The sequence below is a fragment of the Mesoplodon mirus genome (assembly GCF_964341445.2).
Source record: "Mesoplodon mirus genome assembly, chromosome: 15".
NCBI lineage: Eukaryota > Metazoa > Chordata > Mammalia > Artiodactyla > Ziphiidae > Mesoplodon > Mesoplodon mirus.
The window spans coordinates 64,403,824-64,425,991 of record NC_138991.1 but is presented as its reverse complement, the minus strand read 5'-3'; the positions used below and the strand labels follow the sequence as shown (position 1 = coordinate 64,425,991).

Genomic DNA, 22,168 nt, shown 5'->3' with positions numbered 1-22,168 from the left:
CAGATCGGGGTCTGAATGGGCCCCCCGCACCTCCTTCGGGCACTGCTGTGGGGTGGGGCTAGGGTGCTGGGGCTCCTCCTAGGAGCCAGGACCCAAGGGAGCAAAGAGGCCCTAGAAAGGTGCCCATGAGCTGCTTCAGGGACTCTTGGCCATGGCAGCTTCAGGGCCCCCCACCCCGTTGACGGGCTGCCCTGACCCCACAGAAGTCGTTCGACGCCCACCCACGGCGGGAGAGCCAGGTACGGCAACTGGCGTGGATCGGCGACGGGGTGTGGGTGTCTATCCGCCTGGACTCCACGCTGCGGCTCTACCACGCCCACACCCACCAGCACCTGCAGGATGTGGATATCGAGCCCTACGTCAGCAAGATGCTGGGTGAGGGGCCACCCCAGCCGGGCATGTGGGGGCAGGAGGGTCCCTCGAGCCCGCCCCGCTGACCCGCCTCCCCCCACCCCCAGGGACAGGCAAACTGGGCTTCTCCTTCGTGCGCATCACAGCCCTGCTCATCGCGGGCAACCGCCTCTGGGTGGGCACCGGCAACGGAGTTGTCATCTCCATCCCGCTGACTGAGAGTGAGTGACCCACAGACATCTGTAGAGATGGCCTGGCTGCCACTCACAGGCGCATGTCAGGGTCCCAGGGGCGGGTGCGCTCTGCCAGGACACAGGAGGATGCGGGATGCCCTAGCCGAAGCCCTCCTCAGCCAGTCCCTCCTGTGACCACTTCTCTCTTCTCTCTTCCATACTCCGCCCCTCACCTCCCCCAGCCGTGGTCCTGCACCGAGGCCAGCTCCTGGGGCTCCGAGGTAAGTCCGGAGCGCCTGCCTCCTGCTCTCATAAGGAAGCCCCCCACTGTGGACACCCTGGGGGCTGAGGCTGGCCTTGCCCCTCGGACTGGCTCTGGCACCAGGCAGGCCCCACTCTCTGCCCTCAGCTGCTGGAAAACTGGTCCTCCCAGTCAGCAGGTTCAGCCCCTCTGGGACCCTCTCTCTCCAGCCAACAAGACATCCCCCACATCTGGGGAGGGGGCCCGCCCAGGAGGCATCATCCATGTGTACGGAGACGACAGCAGTGACAAATCAGCCAGCAGCTTCATCCCTTACTGCTCCATGGCCCAGGCGCAGCTCTGCTTCCATGGGCACCGTGACGCTGTCAAATTCTTTGTCTCCGTGCCAGGTGAGGGGCCGGGCCCCACTCCCTGCAGGGCTGCAGCCGTGGCCTCCCTTCAGGAGCCTGCGTGGGGGGCTCCGGCCGCCCCGCTGAGGTCCCTGTGCCCCGATGACAGGGAACGTGTTGGCCACTCTGAACGGCAGCGTGCTTGACAGCCCCTCCGAGAGCCCCGGGCCCACTGCCCCCACTGCAGACGCCGAGGCCCAGAAGCTGAAGAACGTGCTGGTGCTTAGCGGCGGGGAGGGCTACATCGACTTCCGCATCGGTGAGTGGGCGCCGCCGGGGCCCCAGGTGTCCCCGGACAGGGGTGGCCCCTTCACGGCAGCTGTGCTCTCTCCAGGTGATGGAGAAGACGACGAGCCCGAGGAGGGTGCAGGGGACGTGAGCCAGGTGAAGCCCCTGCTGTCCAAGGCCGAGCGCAGCCACATCATCGTGTGGCAGGTGTCCTACACCCCCGAGTGAGGCTGCGGCCCGCCGCCACCCCACCCTGCCTGATGCCACCTGCCACGTGTACATACAGCCCCGCCCACCTGCCCACCACCCACCCAGGGAGCAGCCTGCCCGCAGGCAGCCAGGCGCCCGTCCACCCCACTTCTAGCCTCTCAACCTGCAGCTTTCACCTTCGGTCCGGGCCTCCCCATGAGCTGGCAGAGAGCACAGGGTCTGGCTGGGAGTGGGGAGTGGGGTGGCATCCTGACCAGGGAGGGGCAGAGCCTCTCGGGACACCCTGTCCCCAGCAGCTCCTGGCTGGCACCCAGCCCAAAGCCCTCCAGGCCCAAGGGCACTTCAGGACCAGAGCGAGGCAGAACCCCAGGGTGGGTCGGGCCAGGGAAGCCTCTACAGGTGGCTCCGAGCTCCACCCTGGTCTCCCCACTCCAGTCACTCATTCCCAGGATCTCTCCAGGGAGTCGAGCAGGGACTTCACCCCACTGAGTCTTCCCACCCTAAGTCCACTTACCTTTGGCTGCTGCCCATGGGAGTGGGGGGTCCAACCCTCAGGGAGTTGGCCCAGTTGCTAGCCTTCCCTGGGCTCCCCCTCCCCCATCCCTGCCGCCCTGGGAACTGGCATGAAAGCACGTAACCACGTTCCCTGGGGCAGCTGCCTGAGAAGACAGACACACCCTCATCCCACTCAAGCCCCATGATCGTCCTGTGTGGCGGGCTCTCACCGGCCCTCACTGACCTGTGTCCTCCCCGACCCTGCTAACTCTCCCTGGGCGAACACCCACCTTGTAGGAGCAGGCCCCTTGAGTCCCACCCCTCCCGGAAGCCCCTAGGGTGGAATTTCTCAGGCTGCCAGGGCAGCCCCAAGCCTCAGGAAGAAGGGGAGGCCCCTGGCCTCTCCCGGGGTCAGTCCTTGGATGTAGGCTCAGCCTCAGGGTGATGGGGAAAGGTGTGCTCCAGGGCCTGCCTCCTGTGCAGTCTCCAAGGAGCCCAGCTCCCAAGACACGCTACTAAGTGCCTAGGGATAAGCGGTGTGGCCTGCTCCCTTGAGAGCATCTGATGATAGGCCACCGAGCAGAGGCCCAAGGGTTAAGGACAGGAGCCGCCTCCAGCCGGCTCTCGGCGATGGCGCCTGCCTGCTTTGAGGGGCACCGCCCTGGACTGCCAACTCCCCCACCTGCCCAGGCCTTATTCCTGTTCCTCGAGGCACCGATCAGGGCAGCCCCAGGCCCTGCTGCCCACCCACCTCCCACCAGAGAAGCACAGATCTTGGGCAGCCATCCCATGAGCCCAGCTGGCCACCGCTGCAGCCACCTGCAGCTGCAGGCTTCTCCCTACCACCCTGCCACTCTCCACTGTGACGTACGTCAAGTCCCTTGTCTGTCCTCACAGGGCCTGAAGTGACTCGGGGGTTAGCCGGGTGGGTGCAACTGGGTGACACGATTCTCCTCAGGCTTTGGCCCTGCAAGTGAACCTACATATCTGCTCTGTAAGTAATAAATGTCTTAACATCATGCTTCTGTGTCCCTGAACCCAAACCAACTCGAGCACAAAAGTTTTCCTCAATTTATTATAAAAAGAAGTACTGGGACAAGCCAAGTACTAGGGTGGCACCCTGCCACATTCCAGACGTGCTGTAAACGGGCGCAGGCCGGGCTGGGCCTCCTGAGAACCTCAGCCAGGACAGGAAGGCCTGTAGCAACCAGAGCTCCGCAGGCATGCACCACCTGCCCTCCTGTGCCCCCTGCCACAGGAAGGGTATTCTGAGCTCCTAGGGGTGGGGCCCACACGTGTGCACACCTCCGGGGCCTGAAGGATGCGGAATCACCCACAGCCCACTGCAGACGGGCACGTCTGCCCGACCGGCTACTCGTACAGCCAGTGCCCGGTGCTGTCCTCCCAGCACAGGAGCTCATCCGCGCGGAACCAGAGCGCTATCTCGCGGCGGGCGCTCTCCACCGAGTCGCTGCCGTGAATCACGTTCCTGTGCAGGAGAGGCGCGCGTGAGCGCAGGCCCGGAGCAGACAGAGCTCGGGCAGAGAGCCCCGCGCAGCCCAGTTCGGGGAGTCGGAACCGGCCTTACTTGCCGACCTCGATGCAGAAATCGCCACGGATGGTGCCAGGCGCGGCGTCGGCTGGGTTCGTGGCCCCGATGAGCGCCCGCGAAGCGCGCACAACGTCCAGACCCTGCCACACCTGCAGACGGGGTCCGGGGTCAGCACGGGGTCAGCGCGCCGCCCTCCCGCCAGCCAGCACTCACCATGGCCACCACCGGCCCGGAGCCCATGTACTTGACCAGGCGCCCGTAGAAAGGGCGCTCACTCAGCTCGGCGTAGTGCTGGCGCAGCAGCTCCTCCGAGGCCTGGGGAGGGAGGGGGGACGAGACGCGTGCTCCTGGGACCCCCATCCCCCACGCGCGGGGACCCCTCTCCCCCTGCACCCCACCCCGCCGCGCTCCCCACGCCCGGGGATCCCGCCCCCCCGTCCTGCTCCCCACGCCTGGGGACTCCGGCCCTCACCAGCACCAGCTTCAGCGCCACCAGCTTGAAGCCCTTCCTCTCGAAGCGCCGAACGATCTCGCCCACGAGCCGCCGCTGCACGCCGTCGGGCTTCACGGCTAGGAAGGTGCGCTCGTGCACGCCGGTGTACGCTGTGGGGACCGCCGGGGTCGGGGCGCATCAGACCCGGCCGCACCCCCTACCCGCCCCGCCCGGCCCGCGCCGCTCACCCGCCGGGAAGAGGTTGGCAAAGATGGTCAGCAGCAGGCAGATCATGATGGCGGCAACGGGGCTCGGGCTTCTCGAGGGCCTGGGCGGGGGCGACGCGCGGGCCGGGGCGGGGCCTGTGCTTAAAGCGGCCTGGTCGCCGGGCGCCGCCACCTTGGTGGACGCGGAGAGGGGTTGCCTGTCGTTCACGCCGACGCCGAGACCTTTGCGGACGCGCCTGTGACTCCCGAATCCCCTCGGGTCTCCCCACCACCGGGCGCCTGCGCGGCACTCCTCTCACCACCCGACCGTAAGCAGCAGTGTCAGCCTGCTCCTCCCCCCCCCGCAGCCCTGCCAACAGCCCGCTTTGGTACCCAAACTCAAAGAAGCCACATCCCAGGGCTGCTTCATGTGCCTTTATTCGCGTTCAGTTTCTACCTGGGTCCCGGCAGAGGCAACAGGTCATAGGGAGGGAAGCCAGCGTGGAAGTGACAGGAGCCAGCACCGGGGCTCCAAACCTGCGGGCCCTGCTGCTTCCGGCTTTTCCCCAGTAGCCACCTCCTGCGAGGCCCCCTCAGTCAGATCTGCGTGTTGGGGCAGCGGGGACAGAGGAAAGACACAAAGTGCAAGGTCTGACCCCACCCTTTTCCAAGAAAATGTAGAACCTCAACAAGTCACGGGGAGGTAGGATCCAAGCTCCCAGGGGGCTGATTCAGGTGTAACCGAAAATGGTGGCCACTGCCTTGCACCCTTGCGGCAGCCTGCCCGCTCTGGCATTTTAGACTGCGGTGCCCTTGGTCTTTCTCTTCGACTCCTGGTTCTCAGGATAGTCCCAGGGATCAATGCGTATCCTCTTCAGACTGAGCATGGGCTCCTCCGTGCTGGTGTCTCCAGTTCTCTGTCGCTCTGCTAGAATCATTGCGCGGAGGAGCGGCGGGTAGGGCACAGTGCACAGAGTGTCCTCCGGCGCCGGCGTGAAAGCGGTGAAAGACTCCTCCTCGTGCTTGGGCACCAGCCGCCAGTCGTGGTACATGACCTGTTCTATCTCCCGAGCCTCACTCTCCGTCTTTCCTGGGGAAAGAAGGACGAGGCTTCTTGCACACACGTTGGCGGAACAATCTGTTGCCGGCAGCCTCCCCACCGGGTTTGGACGCCTTACCTTTGAAGGTCAGGACGCCCCAGGCCTTCCCGTGGTCCAAGTTCTGCAAAGCAAGTGAGGAGGAGATCAGCTCAGAAAGCTCGCTTGCCCAGGGTTCGGGCGACAGGACATCCCGTCCCACAAAGTCGCGCGCAAGGGAGACAGTGTTGCCCCGCGGTGCCGGGAGCTGAGGGGTGGGCACCGTGCACGCACCTGCGCCGTGTAGTCGGGCCGGACCCGCGTGAGGCGCCAGTAGCACGGCTCGTCGTGCTGCCACAGCCAGGACTTGCGCGTGACAAGGCGGCCCAGGCCGAAGAGCGGGAGGCGGCCGAGCAACTGCAGGAGGCGGCTCTCGCGGCGCACGTCGGCCCAAGCTCGCGCGGGCAGCTTGCGGCCCAAGTGCGGCCGCGTCAGCGTCTCGTAGTCCAGGGCGTAGCGCTCCGAATCGCGCGGCCGCTCCCGCTGTTCGCGCAGGGCCCGCACGCGGCGGGCCAGCTCGGCGATCAACCGCGGCCGCACCTTCTTCCGCGCCATGGCCGGGCAGCCTCCGCGCTCCGGCCGGAAGATGCCACCGCGCGCCGCGGGGCGCGCCCGACGCCGGAAGCGGCGGGTGTCCCCCGCAAAGGCGTCCGGGCGCTGCCGGAAGGGGAGAAGAGGCCGGGCGGGCCATGGCGAGGGCCGGGTCTGGGAGGGCCGGGGGCTCGCGCCGGGGCCGGGGATAGCTGCAGACCCCGACCTGGGAGATCTCGGACTCGGACACCGAGGACCCCGCAGGCGAGGAGGCCGCCGCCAGGGTCCGGCACCCGGCGGAGGAGCACAGGGCGGCGGCCGAGGTCCTGCGGCGGCTGCGGCTTGAGCAAGCCGTGCGGCGCCTGGCGGTGCTCGTGGACCCAGGTGCGGGCGGGCGCGGACAGCGGCCTGGAGTGGGGAGCTCGGCCTTGAGGAGCTTGTTTATCTGCGCTCTGGGAGCCGGACGGGAATCAGTATGTTAGTAACACGCTCTGCAGGCTGTGGGGCTGCTGTCCCCACCCAAGTAGTGTTCTCTCGTGGGGGAAGGAAGGAATGACAGCTGACTGTCCCTCTGCCCCATCCAGCCATTCTGGAAGATGCCGGTGCCGACATCCTGATGGAGGCTCTGGACGCCCTGGGCTGTGAGTACCGCGTGGAGCCCGAGCGCCCTGCCTGGAGCCTCAGGTGGACCAGAGTGAAGCCAGACCCTTGCCCCCTCAGTGTGAGTGTCCTGGGTTTACGGAATGCAGCCCTGGGTTGGGTGTTTTATGTGACAAAGCTCTTTTGAGAGGCAGCTGTAGCAATTGTGCACGTTTTACGTACCAGTAAACTGAGAACGGGGAACGCTGAGTGAATGGTGCACAGGCCACTCTTGGTAAGTTGTGGGCTGGGATCCAGAGCCTGAATGCAACAACTGCTGAGGGATGCTCCATCCCAGCCAGGCTGTGGCCACAGGTGTTGCTGCGTGGCAGACCTGCAGTGCTTTTAGTCTCAGTAGAAGGTGGGACGCTGGGTTTCTGTAGAGCAGTCCGGGAAGAACCTGCGCAAGCCTCAGGTCTCCTGGGGTGCCCAGGCCATGGCCCGGGGTGCACGAGGCCAAGGGTGGGCAACAGTGCCCTGTATGTTCCCACAGGTGCCTCCTGAGGTGTGGGCTGCGGATGAGCACGACCGGCTGCTGCTGCTGGAGCCTGAGGAGTTTCTGCAGGGCATTGTCCAGCTGACCCAGGTGCGGGAGGGAGGGAGGAAGGAGTAATCCCTGACCACAGATCGTGAGGGGCTGGGTTCCCTATTTTGGATGTTGTGGGTGAGATGGGGGAAGCCAGCCGGGCTCTTGGCCCGGGAGCAGGTGGGAGCCACGGCTGCTTCTTGAGGGTAGAAGCCAGGATAAGGAGGGTTCTCTTGAGAACTGAGTCAGAAGTCAGGTGGTAAACTGCTGAGAGGGGGCCTGGCGACTAGGGCTGTAGGCTGGCTGTGCAGTCCACCTTGTGACACCCAACCGCTCAGCTGCCGCCTGGCGGGAGAAATAGGGATCGCTCAGCTGATGTTTGCGCCAGAGTGTCATTAGGTTAGACCCTCTGCCAGGTCCCAGAGTTCAAGGTTCTCTGTTTATCAAGCACCTGTATATGTCAAGCAAATGCCAGGCTGGGGTGCAGAGGTGGACCAGGAATGGGGAGGAGGGTTGAGTCTAACTCTTCTAGGAGCCTGGGGTGTGCCCGGGTTCTTTCATAGATCTTCTTGATCATGTGGGAGGCACAGAGCTGGTTTTCTAAAGAGAGCTGGTTGGGCGGAGGAGTCCACCCCTGTCTCCTCCCAGCACCGCGGGGTTGTTCTTGGGCTCACTCCCCTGCTTCCTGCAAACTGGTGGTGGCCGGTGGGCCCCCCCGCCACAGCCCCGAGGAACAGGTATGGTAAACCTTCTTGGCTTGCAGACATGTGGCCCAACCTGTAATGTGCCCTGGATCACTCCTGAGAGCCCTGCCTGCCTCCACCTGGCTGTCATTGGGCTGGATGTTTACCTGTGGTGCCAGTCACCCTAACACCCTTAGCCAGCCTGCCTGGGATGGGAGAGTTTGGGCAAAAGGCAGGGGTGGCCCTGGGGGCTGGTGTCACAGCTAACCCTCTCCCTTGGATGGGCTCTGGGGGCAGGAGGAGAACCATGGAGGGTGGGGAGCCAGAGGGACGGTCACCTTTGCACAGGTCTTACCAGTCCAGCACCCAGGAGACATGGCAGCCAGAGCGTTTAGCGGTGGCTCATGCCGAGGTGGCAGTTGGCTGGCCCGAGGTGGGGGAAGTGAGGACAGTTGGGCTGGGCCAGATGGTTGGCATGGGCTCTGGCCCTTGGGCTGCTCTCCGAGACCCAGCAGGGGCTGGTTTGGCACGTGGGTGGCACGTGGGGTTGGTCTCAGCTGGGTGTCCCCCATGGGAACCCTCTGATCCACACCCATGGGCTCATCTCCTTCTCAGGCCCTGGTGCTCCTGCAGCTCTGGGCAAACGTGGATGTGCTGTTGGTGGCCTCCTGGCAGGAGCTGAGTCAGCATGTGTGTGCCTTCACCAAGGCCCTCACCCAGCGTCCCTTCAAGTGTGTGACCCTCACCCTGCTGGGGGCTTCAGCGGGAGGGGTGGGAGTGCCAGGCAGGGTGGCGCCTCTTTGGCCTCTAGAGCAGAGGGGGCTGAGGGTTTTGTTGAGCTGGGGGCGGGGCGCTCAGGAGAGGTGATGAAGAGTCTAGGCACTTCCCGGCATCCTCCCCTTCCCAGGGAGTCCCGGGAGTCTGGGGCCTTTTCCTTCTGTACCACCGCGTGCTGGGCAGCAGCCGAGAAGAGTGGCAAGAGATGGCACCAGCCTGCAGGGGGCCTGGTGGCAGCAGATCAGGCAGTTCAACTGTGTCAGCCCAGCTGTAGCCAATGGTGTTGTCGCCGCCTTCCCTCCCCCTGCCTTCTGCAACAGGTGGGCCCCCCGCCCCCCAACCAGACTCCCAGATATGGAGGCCAGGTCCCCCAAGGCCTGCCCCGCCCATCCCCATGCCCACCCTAGGCGTACGTGGCCTGTGGCATGGAGCAGGGGCGCCTAGCCCTCCTGGCTGACCTCCCTGTGAGGATGGGCGAGGGTGTGTGGCCCCATAGGCTGGGACCTGACCTCTCTCGCCGCATCTGCCTCTTCCTGACGACCAACCCCAACCTCCCGCTGGACCTGGGCTCCTGACCACGCCTGTGGTACCGGACGGGCCCTTCTCCCACCTACTGGCAGGACTGAATGCAGCCCGCCCAGGGGACAGACTAGAAACCACGAGCGGTGGTGTGCGGGAGCAAGACACCCAGTACGACCTGCACCGGGGCTCTCAGGCAGGTCTGACCCCAAGATGGGGGCGCAGGAGGGGCAGCAGAGTAAGTTTTTGCATAACTGGGATGGGCAGAAGAGGAAAGTCTTTCTCTCCAGGAGATGCCAAGCCGGCTGGAAGGTCTGGAGAAGATGGGGGCAGGGCTCATATGCCCTGGGCCCTGTACACACTGGCAGAGGGGCTGCTAGCCAGCTACGACAGGCAGGCAGGGCTGGGCAGCGCCTCAGGGCCCCACAGGGCAAATGCCGGTCACCTGGGGGCTGCGGGGGTGGGGGAGGCGGGCACCTTCAGAAAGGAGAAGCATTAAGACAAGGTCTTGAGGGAGAAAAGAGAACCAGGCCGTGACTCCTCAAGGGTGCTGTGACCCCCCCCCCAACAGGAGAAAAGCTGTGGACACCTGTGAGCCCCAGGCCTCAGTCTGACCCCTTTCGTTCCATAGGTATGTAAGCATGAGACGTAAACTCTAAGTTTATTACGGTCGTTTTCAGCCTCAGACGAGAGGAACAGCAGCTGACAACATGCAAAGCAAGTTAAGAAAAACCCAAGTCCGGCAGCGACAGCAGGAAGAGCCGACCTCTCACGAAGCCGTCCTCCTCACAGGCAGCAGACTAGCCTCCCAGACCTGCAGCCTGAGTCCAGACATGCTGGGGCAGCAGCTCCCCAGAGACTCTGAGAAGGAAGGTGGCTGCTCCCACACCCGGCACAGGAAGCAGACAGACTAGGAAGTCTGGGTCTCCGGATCACAGGGATAATGGCCCCGGAGCCCCTGTAGCAAGGCCTCTCCCAGCCTCGGGTGGCAGGGCGGCAGCCGAGACAAACCTTGGTTCAGTCCTCCCTCTCCTGTTGCCCTGGAGGGTGGTCCAAAGGGAGAAACAGAGAAAACGCCATCCCAGCTACAGAAGGCAGTTTTCATTGGGAAACAAGCTAGGTCCTTCGGCAGCGCTTCCTCTGGCAGCGCCGGGTCTCGGGGCTGCTGGGATTGGCCGTGGGCGAGGGCGTGGGCAGCTTGCGGTGGCCGCAGCTCATGCTCAGGACCCAGCCCAGCTTGTGGTGCAGCACCTGCTTGAGGCCGGGCGGCAGGGGCAGGCCCTCAAGCGTGTCCCCAGAGTCGGGCCGCAGCTGGCGCAGGCGGTAGCAGCACAGGTACTGCAGGGAGGTGATGCTGGCGCAGGAGCGGATCACCTTCATGCTGCTCTTGGCCGCCGTGGAGCACACCATCGGGTAGAACCTCTTGTTCTGCAGCTTGGTGGCTGCCACTCCTGGGGGTGGGGAGGTGGCACAGCCTGAACCCTAAGCTCAGGCTCTCCTAAGGGGACGAAGGATGATGGGATTTCCACCTACCCCCCCGCCCTTGCCCGGTTCTGGGGACCCTGGGACCTCAGGCTTCTGCAAGGATGGCCTTTCAGGGCCCTCAACCTCACCAGGAGCTCAGCAGCAGCCACACTCTGTGGGCACGTGTCAGAGTCACGCCCTCACCTATGCACTTCCTGTTCTTAAAAAAGGTCAGCGTCCCATGCCAGGTGTCCAGGTGCACGCCAATGATGGAGCCCTGGCCGAACCGGGAGGAGAAGCTCGTCTTGTCGCCCTTGTGGTGGAGGAGGCCTGGGGGCGGCAGGGTCGGGGTGAGCCCTGCAGCCTCAGGGCCCCCCAGCCCCGCCCACCCTGGGGACCCCACGCACCCGTGTAGGAGAGGCCCCAGCTGTCCTCGTCCCGGCCGAGCAGGCTGCAGAACGTGTGATGGTATTTGTCCAGGTCCACATCCGATGTCCCGATGCCCACCATCTGGAAATGGCGGGACTGGCAGGGGGGGCTGGGGACCAAGGTGCCCGGCACCCCTCCCCCCACCCTGCCGGCCCCTTACCATGTCAGTGCCATAGACGGGCGAGGTCATCTTGATCTCCCAGAAGTGCTGGCCCTCCCCCAGCTCCTTGGTACCCCGGATGGCCGCTGTGCCACAGCTGTACTCCATGTGGAAGTTGACCTTCCGGTTGTCACAGCTCAGCAGGGTGGCCGAGGACTTATTCAGGTCATCCCAGACCCAGTCAAAATCTGTGAGAGAAGAGGCCCAGGGTGGGCAGGTTCCCCCCGGCCCAGAGGCCCGCCCACCCGCCGCAGGCCCCCACACTCACACTCGTCCTCCTCCCCGCAGCGGCAGTCCCTGCCCCGGTGGGCGGCGTGCAGGCTGCCGCAGAAGGCCTCACTCTGACTGTCACAGTCGCAGAAGGACTCCCCAGTCACAGGCACGGCGCTGGGGATGGATGATGGCAGAGATGCATACTCGGGGTCGGAATCTGAGTCGCTGTGCTGAGGGGAAAGGGCCAGCTGTTTCCACCTCTTGCCCTCCACCGGCCCAACCGACCCCTTCCCCCACCTGCCCTGCCACCCACCCCAGGCCCACGGGTGAACGGCTGGACGCCCCAAGGGAGGGATCTGGGGCTTTGGCCTCAAAGGGCCTCCTCGGGTGTCAAGGGCTCAGCCAGCCAGCCACAGTGACCCTGGACACCTCTTCTGGCTCAGGAGCTGCAAGGGGGCCTCCTTGCCAAAGGCCTACCACGCCGGTGGCTTCCTGGGAGTGGAGTAGAGGGCCCCGGAGGCCCAGCCACTAATAAGCCCCAAGACAGGGCTGCATGCTTAGCCATCGTCATTGTCCAGAGAACATCTAGCTTGTGATAAACGGGAGCATGACAGCAAAGTCCACTGCTGACCTAATGAAGGCACCTGCTCTCCCCGTGGCAGCAGCTGGGCTCCAGGGGGGCTGATGGCTGTGGCAGGGCCTGCATACCTGTCTCAGGCTGTGGCCCCCTTGTCCATGCAAGGGTGTGCTCTCAACCCCCATCACAGGACCCTGACGAGCAAGCCCCATGGTCTCAGGCTGCAGCAGGAAAACATTCAGTTGGGCCTTGGTCCTCTGCATGTGGCTCTCAGTCCTCACAGAATGGACTCCAAGCCTTGAGGGCCTGATCTTGGCCCAGGGGCCAGACGCTAAGGCTGAGCTGGTCTGGTTCTGGGGACCAGCTGACCCACAGACCCTCCTGGAGGCCAGCGAGGGTGCCTCTGTACACCTTGTTCCTGTTCTGGAGCCACGTGGGCCCCTCAAGACACCCACCCAGGCTCTGACATCTGGCCAACCAGTGACGGCCTGGGGTCTCAGGTCCCAGGGGTGCAGGCAGCCTCTGCATGCCTGCTCTCTGAGCCCTCCCAGCTTCGCCTGGGGTCCTGGTGGGGCTCTGGCCTCCACCCTCACTCTCCTGGCCTCTGGGTGCTGCTCTGGCTCCCCCTGAAATGCCCTCTGCACAGTGGTCTGGGTGACCTGTTCAGACCTGGGAATTCTGCTGTCTTGAAAACAAAGCCCACAGACTTACTCTCATCAGAGAACATAAGACCCCCTCCCTGCCCAGCCTCCTCCTCTGCTCTGTCCACCCCTGTCCCCATGGGGCAGGAGTGGGGGTCTGTTTGCCCCTGGATGGCTTTTGGATACCTCTTCAAAGAGGCTCTTTCAGCCTCTCACGCTGCGTCCTCTTCCTTCTCCTCTTCCTTTCTCGTAGGCTTCCCTGACGCTCTCCTGGGTCCTGCTCACCTGCCTCCTCCCACCAGAACTGAGTTCCTTTGTTATTACACTCAGCCCCAAGTGCCACACAGGAGCTCTGGGAATCGATGGCAGAGACAGCTCAGGGAGCGAGGAGGCTGAGCCCCAGTTGGAGACAGACGCCAGCAAGGACAGTGCCAGCAGGCCCAAAGCACCCCACTCGCGGGGAAGAGCAATCCCCCACAAGCCAAGGCAGGCCCACTGCTGCCAGAGGAGGCAATCCCTTCCCACCGAGTCAGAAGCCAGGGGCACAGACCTGAGCACTGCTGGCCCTGGGGGTCACACTGCTTGGCACCCAGCACATAACCCCCTGTGCAGAGGGCAGACCCGGCCCCACCACAAGCTGTAAGGAGAGCTTAGAGCAGCGGAGACAGGGATGTGTGTGTTCGGCCTTCAAAGGTGCTGGGGTGACACGCTCTCTCCATCCACACGTGCACACAAGTACTCCGGGCCCATTAGGTGACCGGATGAGCCACAGGTGTGTATCAGACAACGCACCCCCAGCCCCTGGATGCCTCCCACATCCCACAGCGGTGAGCCAGAGAGGCAGGGACAGACAGGAGAAAAGACTGCTCTAGGCCACGTGGTCAGTGGAAGCTGGAGGCGGGACAGGAATGCAGGCCGAGGCCTCTTGCTGGCCCAAGCAGGGAGCTAAGGGAGGCCCCAGGAAGGGGACCCAGGATGTCGCCTCCAATTCTGCCCCAAGCCCTGGAGCTTCCACAGGACTCAGCTGCCCTCACTGAGGGCTGGGGAGGATAGGCACCTGTCCCCACCCAGACAGCTGGCTGAGCCAGGGCACCCAGGCAGGGTGGATGTGACAGAGCAGAACCAACTCACCCGAAGATCACCCTGAAAACAACAGAGGTGACTCAGGGCAGAGCCAAAGCCCAGCTCTGGTCTGAGAGGTTCAGGAAACTGACTCGTGAAGCCCTCCCCACAGGCCCCCCACGGCAGGCACAGAGGCCACACAGCCCCGCCACCCCACCCCTGTGGTGGGAGTCAGCGTGGTGAGGCTCTGGTTGCAAACCCCTCAGGTCCATCAGGAACCTGCACTGCAGACAGACAGCTGAGCCGCCCTCCTCACGGCCTCTGTATTCCTGGGCCTTGCAGAGCTCAGGGTCCTGAGCACAGGACGGCTCAGGAATGTTGGTCTTTACAGATCAAAATCCTTTTTTTAGATGCATATACACAAACGTTGAGTACAGACTTCAACAGGCAGAGAAAACATCCAGAAGGCTGCACACAGAGGTAACAACAGCTACCCTTGGAAAGCGGTTGGGTAAATGGAATGAAGAAGTTTTCGTTAAATGAACTGACCAAAGTACCCATTAACACCCTCTTCAAAGACAAAAGTCTACAGAGGAATGTAGTATATGCCTTGAGGTCCTGCCACCCAGGGCCACGTGTGTCCTTAACCAGTGTGAAGAGCCTGGGGGAGCAGAAGCAGAGCGCACGCAGGGGACGGTCCGCCAAGGCTGGCCCTGTTTTCTGCCCTCAGAGGCATCTTTCTCTTTCAGTCTCAGTTCAGGCAATGTGTAGTCCAGCCATGCCCACCTCACCCACTGGAACCTACCTGCCCATCAGAGTCGTAGCCCCAGTTGGTGGACCCTGCAAGAGCCACGGCCCGGGCATCCGCATCTCGGCGAGCTGCGCTCAGGACAAAATGCCATGCTCTGCTGCTCCGTGGGCGCCTGGCCATGGTGGGCAGGATCTGGAAGAAAGCACAAGGTCTGAGCAGAGAAAGACATATGACACACCGGTAGGTCCCCCAGCACCCCCTGCACTTGGCCTCCAGACTGTGCCAGCCCACCCAGGGTCCGGAACTCTCTTCACAAGCTCATACCTCACTCCAATGTCCGAGTACCTTGATGAAACCCAGGTAGAGAGCGTGGAATGCCATCCTGACAGCCATGACTCTCAAATGCCTAGCTCAGCCCCTCTCCGAGCTCGGCCTCAGGACTGCAAATGTCCCTCCTGCACATCCCTCAAGCATCTCAAACCTTGCCTGCTCCTCCTCCATTCTCCATTTTGACAAACGGCATCTCTAGCCTCCGAGTTCCTCATGCCAGACACACAGCAGTCATCCCCAACACTTCTTTCCTCCCTCCCCCCATGGCCTCACAGCCCTCCGCGCCCCACACCGTCTCCGAAACATGTCCTAAATCCCTCTCCACCCCTGCTGCCACCTTGCCTGCCCCACCCACACACAACTCGTCTTCGCTCTGGCTCCTCCCACTTCATTCATTACAACCGAGCATTTTTTGAAATACAAATCTTAAAATTTTAAATTAACGAGTTTTTAACTCCTCAGGGCTTGCCACTGTTCTTAGAATAAAATGCAATATCCTACAAAGCCTACAAGTTCCGGCCCTGTTCCGGCTGGTAGCTCTTTCCAGCCCTTTGCCCACAACGCTTTCCCCACAACGCTTTCCTCTCCCCTCTTTGGCTCTCAACTTCCATGCCCGACTTACAGTAATAAGTCGCTCTCTGTGATCATCTACTTCCCGGCTCTGCCCTGGTTTGAAATCCCCAGGAGGGCCCTGCCACGACCCCGAGGGGCGGCAGTGAATTAGCGCAGGCAGAGCTTTTGAGGGATAGGAGCCCGTCTGCAGACCAGGGTTGGTTACTGGAACCGGCCAGAGTGGGCCCGGCCTAATCCTCGCCCTCCACCGCCGCAGCAACAGTAAGCGCCAGGCCGTGCACGCGCAATGCACAGCCCCGAGACTGACCCCACTGCAGTAGGGGTCGCTTCCCCATCAGGCATCGCACTGTCTCAGGATCGGTGGGGTTGCGGGGTTCCTCCCGCCCGCCGCCCCGCCCGGCCTGCGGCGCAGCGCCTCGCCAGCCTCGCCCGGCCCTGCCGCCGCCGATGCCGCCGCAGGAACAAAGGCGCGCCGGCCCCGCCGCCCGCAGCTCCGAAAGGTCGGCGGGCGCGGCGGGGTCGAGCCGGGCGGGGCGGCCGGGCCCGGGAGACCCGGGAAGGCGCGGACGCGGCCCGCCGCTTACCTGCAGCCGCTCTGCGCCGCTGCGCTCAACCCGGCCTGCCGTGCCCTACTTTCCGCTCCCGAGCGAGACGTAAACAATCCCCGCCCTCGCGGCCCGCCCCCTGCGCCGCATTGGCCCCGCAGCGCGCGCGGCTCGGGGCTACGTCGGAGGGGCGGTCCCCGCGGCACACGCCTCTTGTTGAGAGGCTGCTGGATCTGTCAATCCTGACCCGACGTCCCCATTGGCCACATCGCAAGCGGTCGGAGACAAGGCCCGCGCGCCCATTGGACGCGGGGCGAGGAAAAGAAGCGGCCTCACGCTGGGGCGTTGACACGGAAGTGGGTCCAGGTCCTGTACGTCGTCTGCGCCGGAACTTGCGTGCCCCCCCCTCGTGCGATCTGATTGGCTGAGGATAGCGCGAATGGGCCTATCAAGAGGAGCCGGGGGGAGGGTTCGCACTGTCCATTGGTCCGAAGGCACTTCACTCAGGCAGGGAGGTGGACTGTGCGAGGAGGAAGTGGTTGGAAGCAGTGCGGCCACCTGGGTGGGATGGAGGCGGCAGCAGGTGAGTGTGCTGGGCTGCGGGGCGTTCTCGGTCCGCGGGCACCGGGGGAAGAGGGAAGGGGCCGGCCCGCAGCTGCTGGTCAGGGCTCCGGGTTTTAGCACACCGTCTTAATTACAGTGTAAAGGTCTCAGAGGTGCTCGCGTGCGTCATTACGGCGCTTAGAAGGAAGTCTTATGTGAATAAGGAGCTCTAAGAAGGAAAAACTGGAACGTCACATACTCGCAGTTGTTTGTAGAAGTATTATTCTGCGTTTTAAGCCTTGATTTAAAGGAAAGTTGCGTGGGACGGAATACGTACATTGGGCACAATCGGATTCGCACAGCTTGACCACGTTATCTTCCAAAAGACTTCAGGTCTGGTACCATGAGCACAAAGCTCTTACAACGCTGGATTCATTCATCGGATTATAAAAGTAACACTGGAGAGAAAAATCTGAAAAAGTTTGTTATGATAAGGGCAGACTTGCTACAAGGTGAGAGGAATAGCTGCTAGATTGATGGATGAAGGTTTCTCTTTTAACTAAGAGGGAAGTGCACATGGAAAGTAGAAAAGCCTAACGGGCTTTGCAGTAAACCTCCCTGTGCCCAGAGGCAACTCCTGGTGTCACTCGTATTTTTCTGGAAACTTTCATATTTGTCGAGCGTATCAAATAGTCATGGTTTGGTTGGACTTAAGGTTTGACTGGGCTTTTTTTTATCCATACAGGGGGCCCTTTACTTCCCTCCATGAGGAGATACTGCTTTCCTTTGCCCCTTTCAGGGCAGCCTCTCACATCTAATAGGCACTCGGATTATCGTTGATAATCTGTTTATAAACTTTTTCAGTATACTTACAAGTGAAAGTTTCTTCTGGTTGGCTCCTAAGGATTGTTGTGTGAGAAGTGAGTTGGGAGCAGCAGTGTCCTGTGTGATGCTCAGGCAGATAAAGTTCCCCAGTCCCACCAGTGAGGAGAGCAAGTCTTCACTATTAGGGGCTTGGCAGTGCAGCACCCGCACAAAGGACGAGTAGGAATCAGGACCCACATCTGGCTTGTTCTTTCCCTAGTTTCTACCAGAGCACCCCTCCCCACACCAAAGAGGTGAAATTGATTTCCAAATAGTTTTTGATATTAAAGCAATTTAAGTAATAGCCTTTTAAGTTGACGCAGAGGTGGCCTGAGGCATGTGTCCAAGGTATTTGTAGGCAATGATCTGGGTGGTTGGGGGGGCGCCCTTTCCTTGTCACCTTACGAGATGCCTCGGCCTCCAGTACCAGACGGAGACCCAGGACAGGCGCTAGAACGCACTTGTGGCAAGGACCTGCTGGAAAGCCAGGCCAGGAGCACTCTGAGTTCTTTCTAGGGAGGCTTTGGTGGCGGGGGCCTCTGAACCTACCCATGAGAGATGGGTCAGGAGGGGGGACAGTGTTTATTCACCTTTCGTTGAGCCCCTCCTGGGGACCCGGGTATGCAGTGAGGGTGGTGGAGTGAGTGAGCGGCTTGCTGCAGGCCAGGCAGGAGTCTCGATGGTGAGGTCCTAAGGGTGCTGGGGCAAGAAGGTGGGCATTTTGCAGGGGGCTGAGGGTTGTTTGTATGCAGATGGCAACCGCTGTGGGGAGGCAGGGATTGGAATGGTGAGTATTTACAGGGTGGCATTTCAGGCTCATTGAAAGGAAGAGCAGCTGGGGCAGAGCGACCAACAGGGCTTCCCAGAGTGGTTGGGCCCGGGCCTGCCTGGGGCATGGCACTGATGCCTTGGCCACCCTTGTGTACCCAGGGTTTCTTAAGGCACGATCTTCAGCCATCCAGGTGACCTGACATCCACACCCACAAGATTGTGGTTGCTTCCCCAGAGCTGTGGCCTCCCTCCTGAGAACTGGAGGCCAGGGCTGCCTTGAGTGCCTCTTCTGACCCCAGGGGAGGGGGTTGGGCACCTACAGATCAGACCTCAGAGCCGTGAGTGCTGCCCTGGCACAGGTGTACCTCGTGACTGTAACGAGCGCCCTATTTACATTAGTCTCCACCCATTTCCCTTGGAATCAGCTGGGAGTCTTTAGCTCGAATTGGCCTTGTGCGCATGAGCTCACAGGTGTGCATGCTGGAAAGAGGAGCAGTTTGAGGCATTTCCTGCCCCAGCAGCCCCACTCCAGACAGAGCGGGAGCAGCCATTTTTGAGGAACTGGTAGGTTGGGTCTGGGGCCTGCTGGAAGCCCTTTCGCAGGGGTGTGTTTGCTCATGCCAGGGTGATGGAGCAGGTCTCAGGACTGCCCTGGTCTCAGGACCTGGGATGTAGGAAGTATCTGGTGACCCCGCAGTGAATGGGCATGGAGGACGGCTGGTACGAAGGAGAGCCCTGCCCTCCTCCCCTGTTGTCCTTCTGACTAGAGCCTGGAAACCTGGCCGGCGTCCGGCACATCATCCTCGTTCTCTCGGGAAAGGGGGGTGTTGGGAAAAGCACCATCTCCACGGAGCTGGCCCTGGCCCTGCGCCACGCGGGCAAGAAGGTGAGTGCCTCCCATCTCCTGAGCGGCCACCCCTGCCCCTTGTGGGCCTTGGCCGGTGCCCTGCATGCCGCGTGGACGTCCCGCCTCCTTGCAGGTGGGTATCCTCGACGTGGACCTGTGTGGCCCCAGCATCCCCCGCATGCTCCGGGTGCAGGGGAAGGCTGTGCATCAGTGCGACAGTGGCTGGGTGCCTGTCTTCGTGGACCAGGAGCAGAGCATCTCCCTCATGTCTGTGGGCTTCCTGCTGGAGAAGCCGGATGAGGCAGTGGTGTGGAGAGGCCCCAAGAAGAACGGTAATAACCGGGCAGGAGACAGCACTGTCAGCCTGCTGGCCTCCCCAGCTGCCCTCTTGGTGCAGGAGCCCCGGGGCTGCTGGCTCTCCTCCACACAGCCCTCCCCCCACAGCACCAGCCTCGGGTAAAGTTCGAAAGACTCTAGTGCTGGCCTTTTCATTTCCAAGACTCTCCCGCTGTGCACCTGAGCAGTCAGCCCGCAAATATTCAGACAGCGGGCCTGGGGGGGGCAAGAGCATGAGAGCCAGCTGTGAAGCCTTCAGCCACCTGGTCCATCCCCTGGAGCTCAGACCACCCAGCGTGGGGTGCCTGGTGGGGCTCTGGTGCCTTTGCACAAGCAGACGGCATTAAACTCCCTCCGGTGGGCAGAGCGAGGCTGCGGGGTGTGAGAGCAAGCTCGGGGCGGGGGCTGCTTCCGGGACACGCTGGCGTGGCATTCCACCACAGGCCACCTCTCTCGGGCACAGATACCCACCCCAGGAGGGTCCGCGCTAGCCATCCTCAGCTAAGGCCCGATCAGAAGTCCTAGGGGTGGGGTGGGGTGGGGAAGGGTCTCCCCACCTTGCTGTCCTCATCCTGCCCCTGGTGAGGAATGGCACACGCAGCTCTCAGGGTGCCCGGTGGTACTGGAACCCACAGACACCACCCTGCCCCAGGGCTGGGAGGAGGCAGCGGGCTTCGTGTGACCCCTTAGTGAGACCCTGCCTCGCCTGCTCTCTCCCTGACCCCGAGCCACCCTGGGTCTCCGCAGCACTGATAAAGCAGTTTGTGTCCGATGTGGCTTGGGGGCAGCTGGACTACCTGATTGTCGACACGCCCCCAGGGACCTCTGATGAGCACATGGCCGTGGTGGACACCCTGCGCCCCTACAGCCCCCTGGGGGCCCTCGTGGTCACCACGCCCCAGGTACTACGGGAGCACCCTCACCCTAGGGCAGGCGCTTTGCCCTACTCTTTCCGCTCATCTTGGCTGAGTTTTCGGGATGCCCATCAGCTGGTCCCATCTCTTTCCTGGTCTCCAGGCAGTGTCCGTGGGGGACGTGAGGCGGGAGCTGACCTTCTGTAAGAAGCTGGGGTTGCGGGTGATCGGGGTTGTGGAGAACATGAGCGGCTTCGTCTGCCCACACTGCTTGGTGAGTTGTAGGATGTCGCAGGAAGTCGGGGGTATGGGTGGTCGGCCCCTCCCCTTTGAGGGTGGTGAGAGGCCTGGAGGTGGACCCCGCACCTCTGTGTTCTAGGAGTGCACCAACATCTTCTCCAGGGGAGGCGGTGAGGAGCTGGCCAGACACGCTGGAGTCCCCTTCCTGGGTGAGCGAGCCATTGCTGCCCCGGGGCCCCTGCTCTAGGTGGCCTTACCTCCCTACGCCTCCTGCACCCAGGGAAGAGGAGAGGAGGGTGGAAAGTCCTGTCCTCCCTGAGCTGCAAGTGTCAGCTCATCTCTAACAAATTGGTTCCCACCAACTGGAGAGAGGCAGCCCCCCGGGCTTTGAGCGGGTGTCTGCGGCTAAGATGCCTGCTGAGACCATGGAGGTGCAGAGGGGCGGCCGAGGCTCTGCAAGCCTGTATCAGGGACGCCGGTGGCACGGGACCATGTCCCCAGCACTCACCCTGTGCTTTCTTCCAGTGGCCAGAGCCCTAGAGGTGGTGGGGCCGGGCCTGCTGGGCGGGTTGCTGGCCCTCCCAGTGGAGACTGAGGCCAAGAGTACCTTCCTGCCAGGCACCTCAGCAAGAGGTGTCTGCTCTCGGCTAAAGTGGCACTGCCAGCGGGCTCCTGGGCCGTGGGGAGTGTGGACGTGGCCTCCCGGCCCCGGGCTTTGCTCTCACCACCCGGCCCCTTCTCTGCCCCCTTCCTTTCTCTCTCCCAGGCTCTGTGCCCCTGGACCCCGAGCTCACGCGGAGCCTGGAGGAGGGCCGAGACTTCATCCGGGGGTTCCCCGAGAGCCCCGCGTTTCCCGCACTCTCTTGCATAGCCCAGAAGATTCTGAACGAGGTGCCTGTTGGACTCTCCTGACCGAGACAGTTTGAGCGTCTCCTCTGTGTGCTGTGGGGCTCGTGCTCACAGCCCGGAACAGAGGTGGCAGCAGGGTTCCTGAAACCCGTGGCTCTGGGCCGCCGTCGCCATGTGCTCCTCTCCCCGTGGGCCTGCCCTGAACGTTTCTGGTGCTTCAGCAGCATCTCAGCATCAGAGCCACTGACAGTCAGTGGTTCCGCCTGGTCGGCCTGTGGTAGTGCCCGGGGATAGCGTGAGGTTGCGATGCTGTGGCCTGACCTCCCTGGTGGCGCAGCTCGGTACTCACACGCCCCAGACAGACGGGCTGCTCCCGACAGCCAAGTCTCCACGTTGTTCACAAAGCTTGTGTGTCTGGGAGCGCACTGGGCCTATAATCCTGGTGAAATAGGCAGCAGCACCCAGTAAGGTGTCAAATTTGTAATTCAGAGGAGCCCAAAATAAACGCGTCCCACCGCCGTGGTTACAGGTCTGACCTTTCTAGATCATTCTGCTCTGGTCCCGCCTCCCTGGCTTAGTGTCACCATGTCCTGTGGCGGACAGTCAGCGTCCACTCCGTAAGTCCCAGGAACTGGGCCAACAGCCCTGTCGTCGACAGGCTTCTGAAGACTCGGGTGAAGATACGTTTGGGGAGAGTTTGTCGGGTAACTTGTGATGTGTGAGTGGCCATGCTTGGCCCAGTGAGAGCTAAGTGCCCGCCCCGCCCGCCGTGGTGCGGGCCTGAGGGGTTGAGCTGAAGAGCAGAAAGGTGAGTGTGAAACAGAGTCCCAGGGGTTTTCCCTGCACGGCTCCAAGGCCGGCCAGGAGGGGGAGGTTCTGGAAAGCAGAGTGGTGGCATGGTGTGCTGTTCTTCCCAATGGGAGAGGTGGGGTGCTCAGTAGAGAATGTGGAACGGTCCCTGGGGCATGGGTGGCAGGGGGCCTGGGGAAGCAGCCCTCAGGTACCACTT

General features: G+C 62.6%; 6 protein-coding genes across 14 annotated transcripts in view; 3 read left to right on the top strand and 3 right to left on the bottom strand.

Annotated features, from left to right (window-relative positions):
* MAPK8IP3 (mitogen-activated protein kinase 8 interacting protein 3) overlaps positions 1-3,110 on the top strand; it is a 48,245-nt gene extending 45,135 nt beyond the window's left edge. For 4 of the 5 annotated variants that reach the window (XM_082643837.1, XM_082643836.1, XM_082643840.1 and 1 more), the window contains exons 25-30: positions 204-375; positions 459-572; positions 767-805; positions 996-1,175; positions 1,285-1,434; positions 1,510-3,100. In XM_082643837.1, coding sequence (XP_082499963.1) covers positions 204-375; positions 459-572; positions 767-805; positions 996-1,175; positions 1,285-1,434; positions 1,510-1,631 — 777 coding nt within the window. In that variant the 3' untranslated portion in view covers positions 1,632-3,100. Of the gene's footprint in view, positions 1-203; positions 376-458; positions 573-766; positions 806-995; positions 1,176-1,284; positions 1,435-1,509 lie in introns of all 5 variants that reach the window. The other variant, XM_082643838.1, reaches the window with a different exon arrangement.
* Positions 3,111-3,165: 55 nt separating this feature from the next.
* NME3 (NME/NM23 nucleoside diphosphate kinase 3) lies at positions 3,166-4,672 on the bottom strand. 2 transcript variants are annotated; one of them, XM_082643856.1, is made up of 5 exons: positions 4,342-4,672; positions 4,133-4,263; positions 3,874-3,975; positions 3,697-3,809; positions 3,166-3,597 (listed from the first exon to the last, which is right to left on the bottom strand). In XM_082643856.1, the coding sequence occupies exons 1-5, from the start codon at positions 4,385-4,387 to the stop codon at positions 3,480-3,482; spliced, it is 510 nt and encodes a 169-aa protein (XP_082499982.1). In that variant the 5' UTR covers positions 4,388-4,672; the 3' UTR covers positions 3,166-3,479. The 2 variants fall into 2 exon arrangements, with proteins under 2 accessions (XP_082499982.1, XP_082499983.1); XM_082643857.1 differs by having other exon boundaries at positions 3,705-3,809.
* A 48-nt stretch (positions 4,673-4,720) lies between these two features.
* On the bottom strand, positions 4,721-6,043 carry MRPS34 (mitochondrial ribosomal protein S34). Its single transcript, XM_082643854.1, has 3 exons — positions 5,670-6,043; positions 5,478-5,520; positions 4,721-5,389 (listed from the first exon to the last, which is right to left on the bottom strand). The coding sequence occupies exons 1-3, from the start codon at positions 5,988-5,990 to the stop codon at positions 5,097-5,099; spliced, it is 657 nt and encodes a 218-aa protein (XP_082499980.1). The 5' UTR covers positions 5,991-6,043; the 3' UTR covers positions 4,721-5,096.
* Positions 6,044-6,124: 81 nt separating this feature from the next.
* On the top strand, positions 6,125-9,210 carry EME2 (essential meiotic structure-specific endonuclease subunit 2; the record flags this gene model as incomplete). Its single annotated transcript, XM_082643851.1, is given in 11 exon segments — positions 6,125-6,175; positions 6,179-6,350; positions 6,551-6,687; positions 7,099-7,191; positions 7,895-7,986; positions 8,163-8,256; positions 8,430-8,545; positions 8,722-8,782; positions 8,784-8,895; positions 8,898-8,911; positions 8,999-9,210. Coding segments are annotated over 11 exon segments (1,110 nt in total). The 3' UTR covers positions 9,167-9,210.
* An 824-nt stretch (positions 9,211-10,034) lies between these two features.
* SPSB3 (splA/ryanodine receptor domain and SOCS box containing 3) lies at positions 10,035-15,996 on the bottom strand. 2 transcript variants are annotated; one of them, XM_082643849.1, is made up of 7 exons: positions 15,895-15,996; positions 14,462-14,599; positions 11,432-11,606; positions 11,164-11,351; positions 10,982-11,084; positions 10,779-10,904; positions 10,035-10,561 (listed from the first exon to the last, which is right to left on the bottom strand). In XM_082643849.1, exons 2-7 carry the CDS (start codon positions 14,585-14,587, stop codon positions 10,227-10,229), a joined length of 1,053 nt encoding a protein of 350 aa, XP_082499975.1. In that variant the 5' UTR covers positions 14,588-14,599; positions 15,895-15,996; the 3' UTR covers positions 10,035-10,226. The 2 variants fall into 2 exon arrangements, with proteins under 2 accessions (XP_082499975.1, XP_082499976.1); XM_082643850.1 differs by lacking the exon at positions 15,895-15,996 and adding an exon at positions 15,360-15,586.
* Positions 14,593-21,685, top strand: NUBP2 (NUBP iron-sulfur cluster assembly factor 2, cytosolic). Of its 3 annotated transcripts, XM_082643847.1 has the most exons (8): positions 16,393-16,438; positions 16,785-16,910; positions 18,801-18,919; positions 19,014-19,212; positions 19,964-20,118; positions 20,234-20,344; positions 20,450-20,519; positions 21,077-21,685. In XM_082643847.1, the coding sequence occupies exons 1-8, from the start codon at positions 16,423-16,425 to the stop codon at positions 21,220-21,222; spliced, it is 942 nt and encodes a 313-aa protein (XP_082499973.1). In that variant the 5' UTR covers positions 16,393-16,422; the 3' UTR covers positions 21,223-21,685. The 3 variants fall into 3 exon arrangements, with proteins under 3 accessions (XP_082499974.1, XP_082499972.1, XP_082499973.1); XM_082643848.1 differs by lacking the exons at positions 16,393-16,438; positions 16,785-16,910 and adding an exon at positions 14,593-14,647; XM_082643846.1 differs by lacking the exon at positions 16,785-16,910 and having other exon boundaries at positions 16,363-16,438.
* Positions 21,686-22,168: the final 483 nt, after the last annotated feature.

Excerpts from the sequence above, each read along its gene's own strand:
- NME3 (XM_082643856.1), bottom strand. The coding sequence starts at position 4,387 with ATGATCTGCCTGCTGCTGACCATCTTTGCCAACCTCTTCCCGGCGG. Across the intron at positions 3,976-4,132 it reads TGGCGCTGAAGCTGGTGCTG|GCCTCGGAGGAGCTGCTGCG; the intron begins GTGAGGGCCGGA and ends CTCCCTCCCCAG. Across the intron at positions 3,598-3,696 it reads TTCTGCATCGAGGTCGGCAA|GAACGTGATTCACGGCAGCG; the intron begins GTAAGGCCGGTT and ends TCTCCTGCACAG.
- MRPS34 (XM_082643854.1), bottom strand. The coding sequence starts at position 5,990 with ATGGCGCGGAAGAAGGTGCGGCCGCGGTTGATCGCCGAGCTGGCCCGC. Across the intron at positions 5,521-5,669 it reads GGCCCGACTACACGGCGCAG|AACTTGGACCACGGGAAGGC; the intron begins GTGCGTGCACGG and ends CTTGCTTTGCAG. Across the intron at positions 5,390-5,477 it reads GGGCGTCCTGACCTTCAAAG|GAAAGACGGAGAGTGAGGCT; the intron begins GTAAGGCGTCCA and ends TTCTTTCCCCAG.
- SPSB3 (XM_082643849.1), bottom strand. The coding sequence starts at position 14,587 with ATGGCCAGGCGCCCACGGAGCAGCAGAGCATGGCATTTTGTCCTGAGC. Across the intron at positions 11,607-14,461 it reads GCTACGACTCTGATGGGCAG|CACAGCGACTCAGATTCCGA; the intron begins GTAGGTTCCAGT and ends CTTTCCCCTCAG. Across the intron at positions 11,352-11,431 it reads CTGCGGGGAGGAGGACGAGT|ATTTTGACTGGGTCTGGGAT; the intron begins GTGAGTGTGGGG and ends CTTCTCTCACAG.
- NUBP2 (XM_082643847.1), top strand. Across the intron at positions 16,911-18,800 it reads AAGGGCAGACTTGCTACAAG|AGCCTGGAAACCTGGCCGGC; the intron begins GTGAGAGGAATA and ends CCTTCTGACTAG. Across the intron at positions 20,345-20,449 it reads TCGTCTGCCCACACTGCTTG|GAGTGCACCAACATCTTCTC; the intron begins GTGAGTTGTAGG and ends TCTGTGTTCTAG.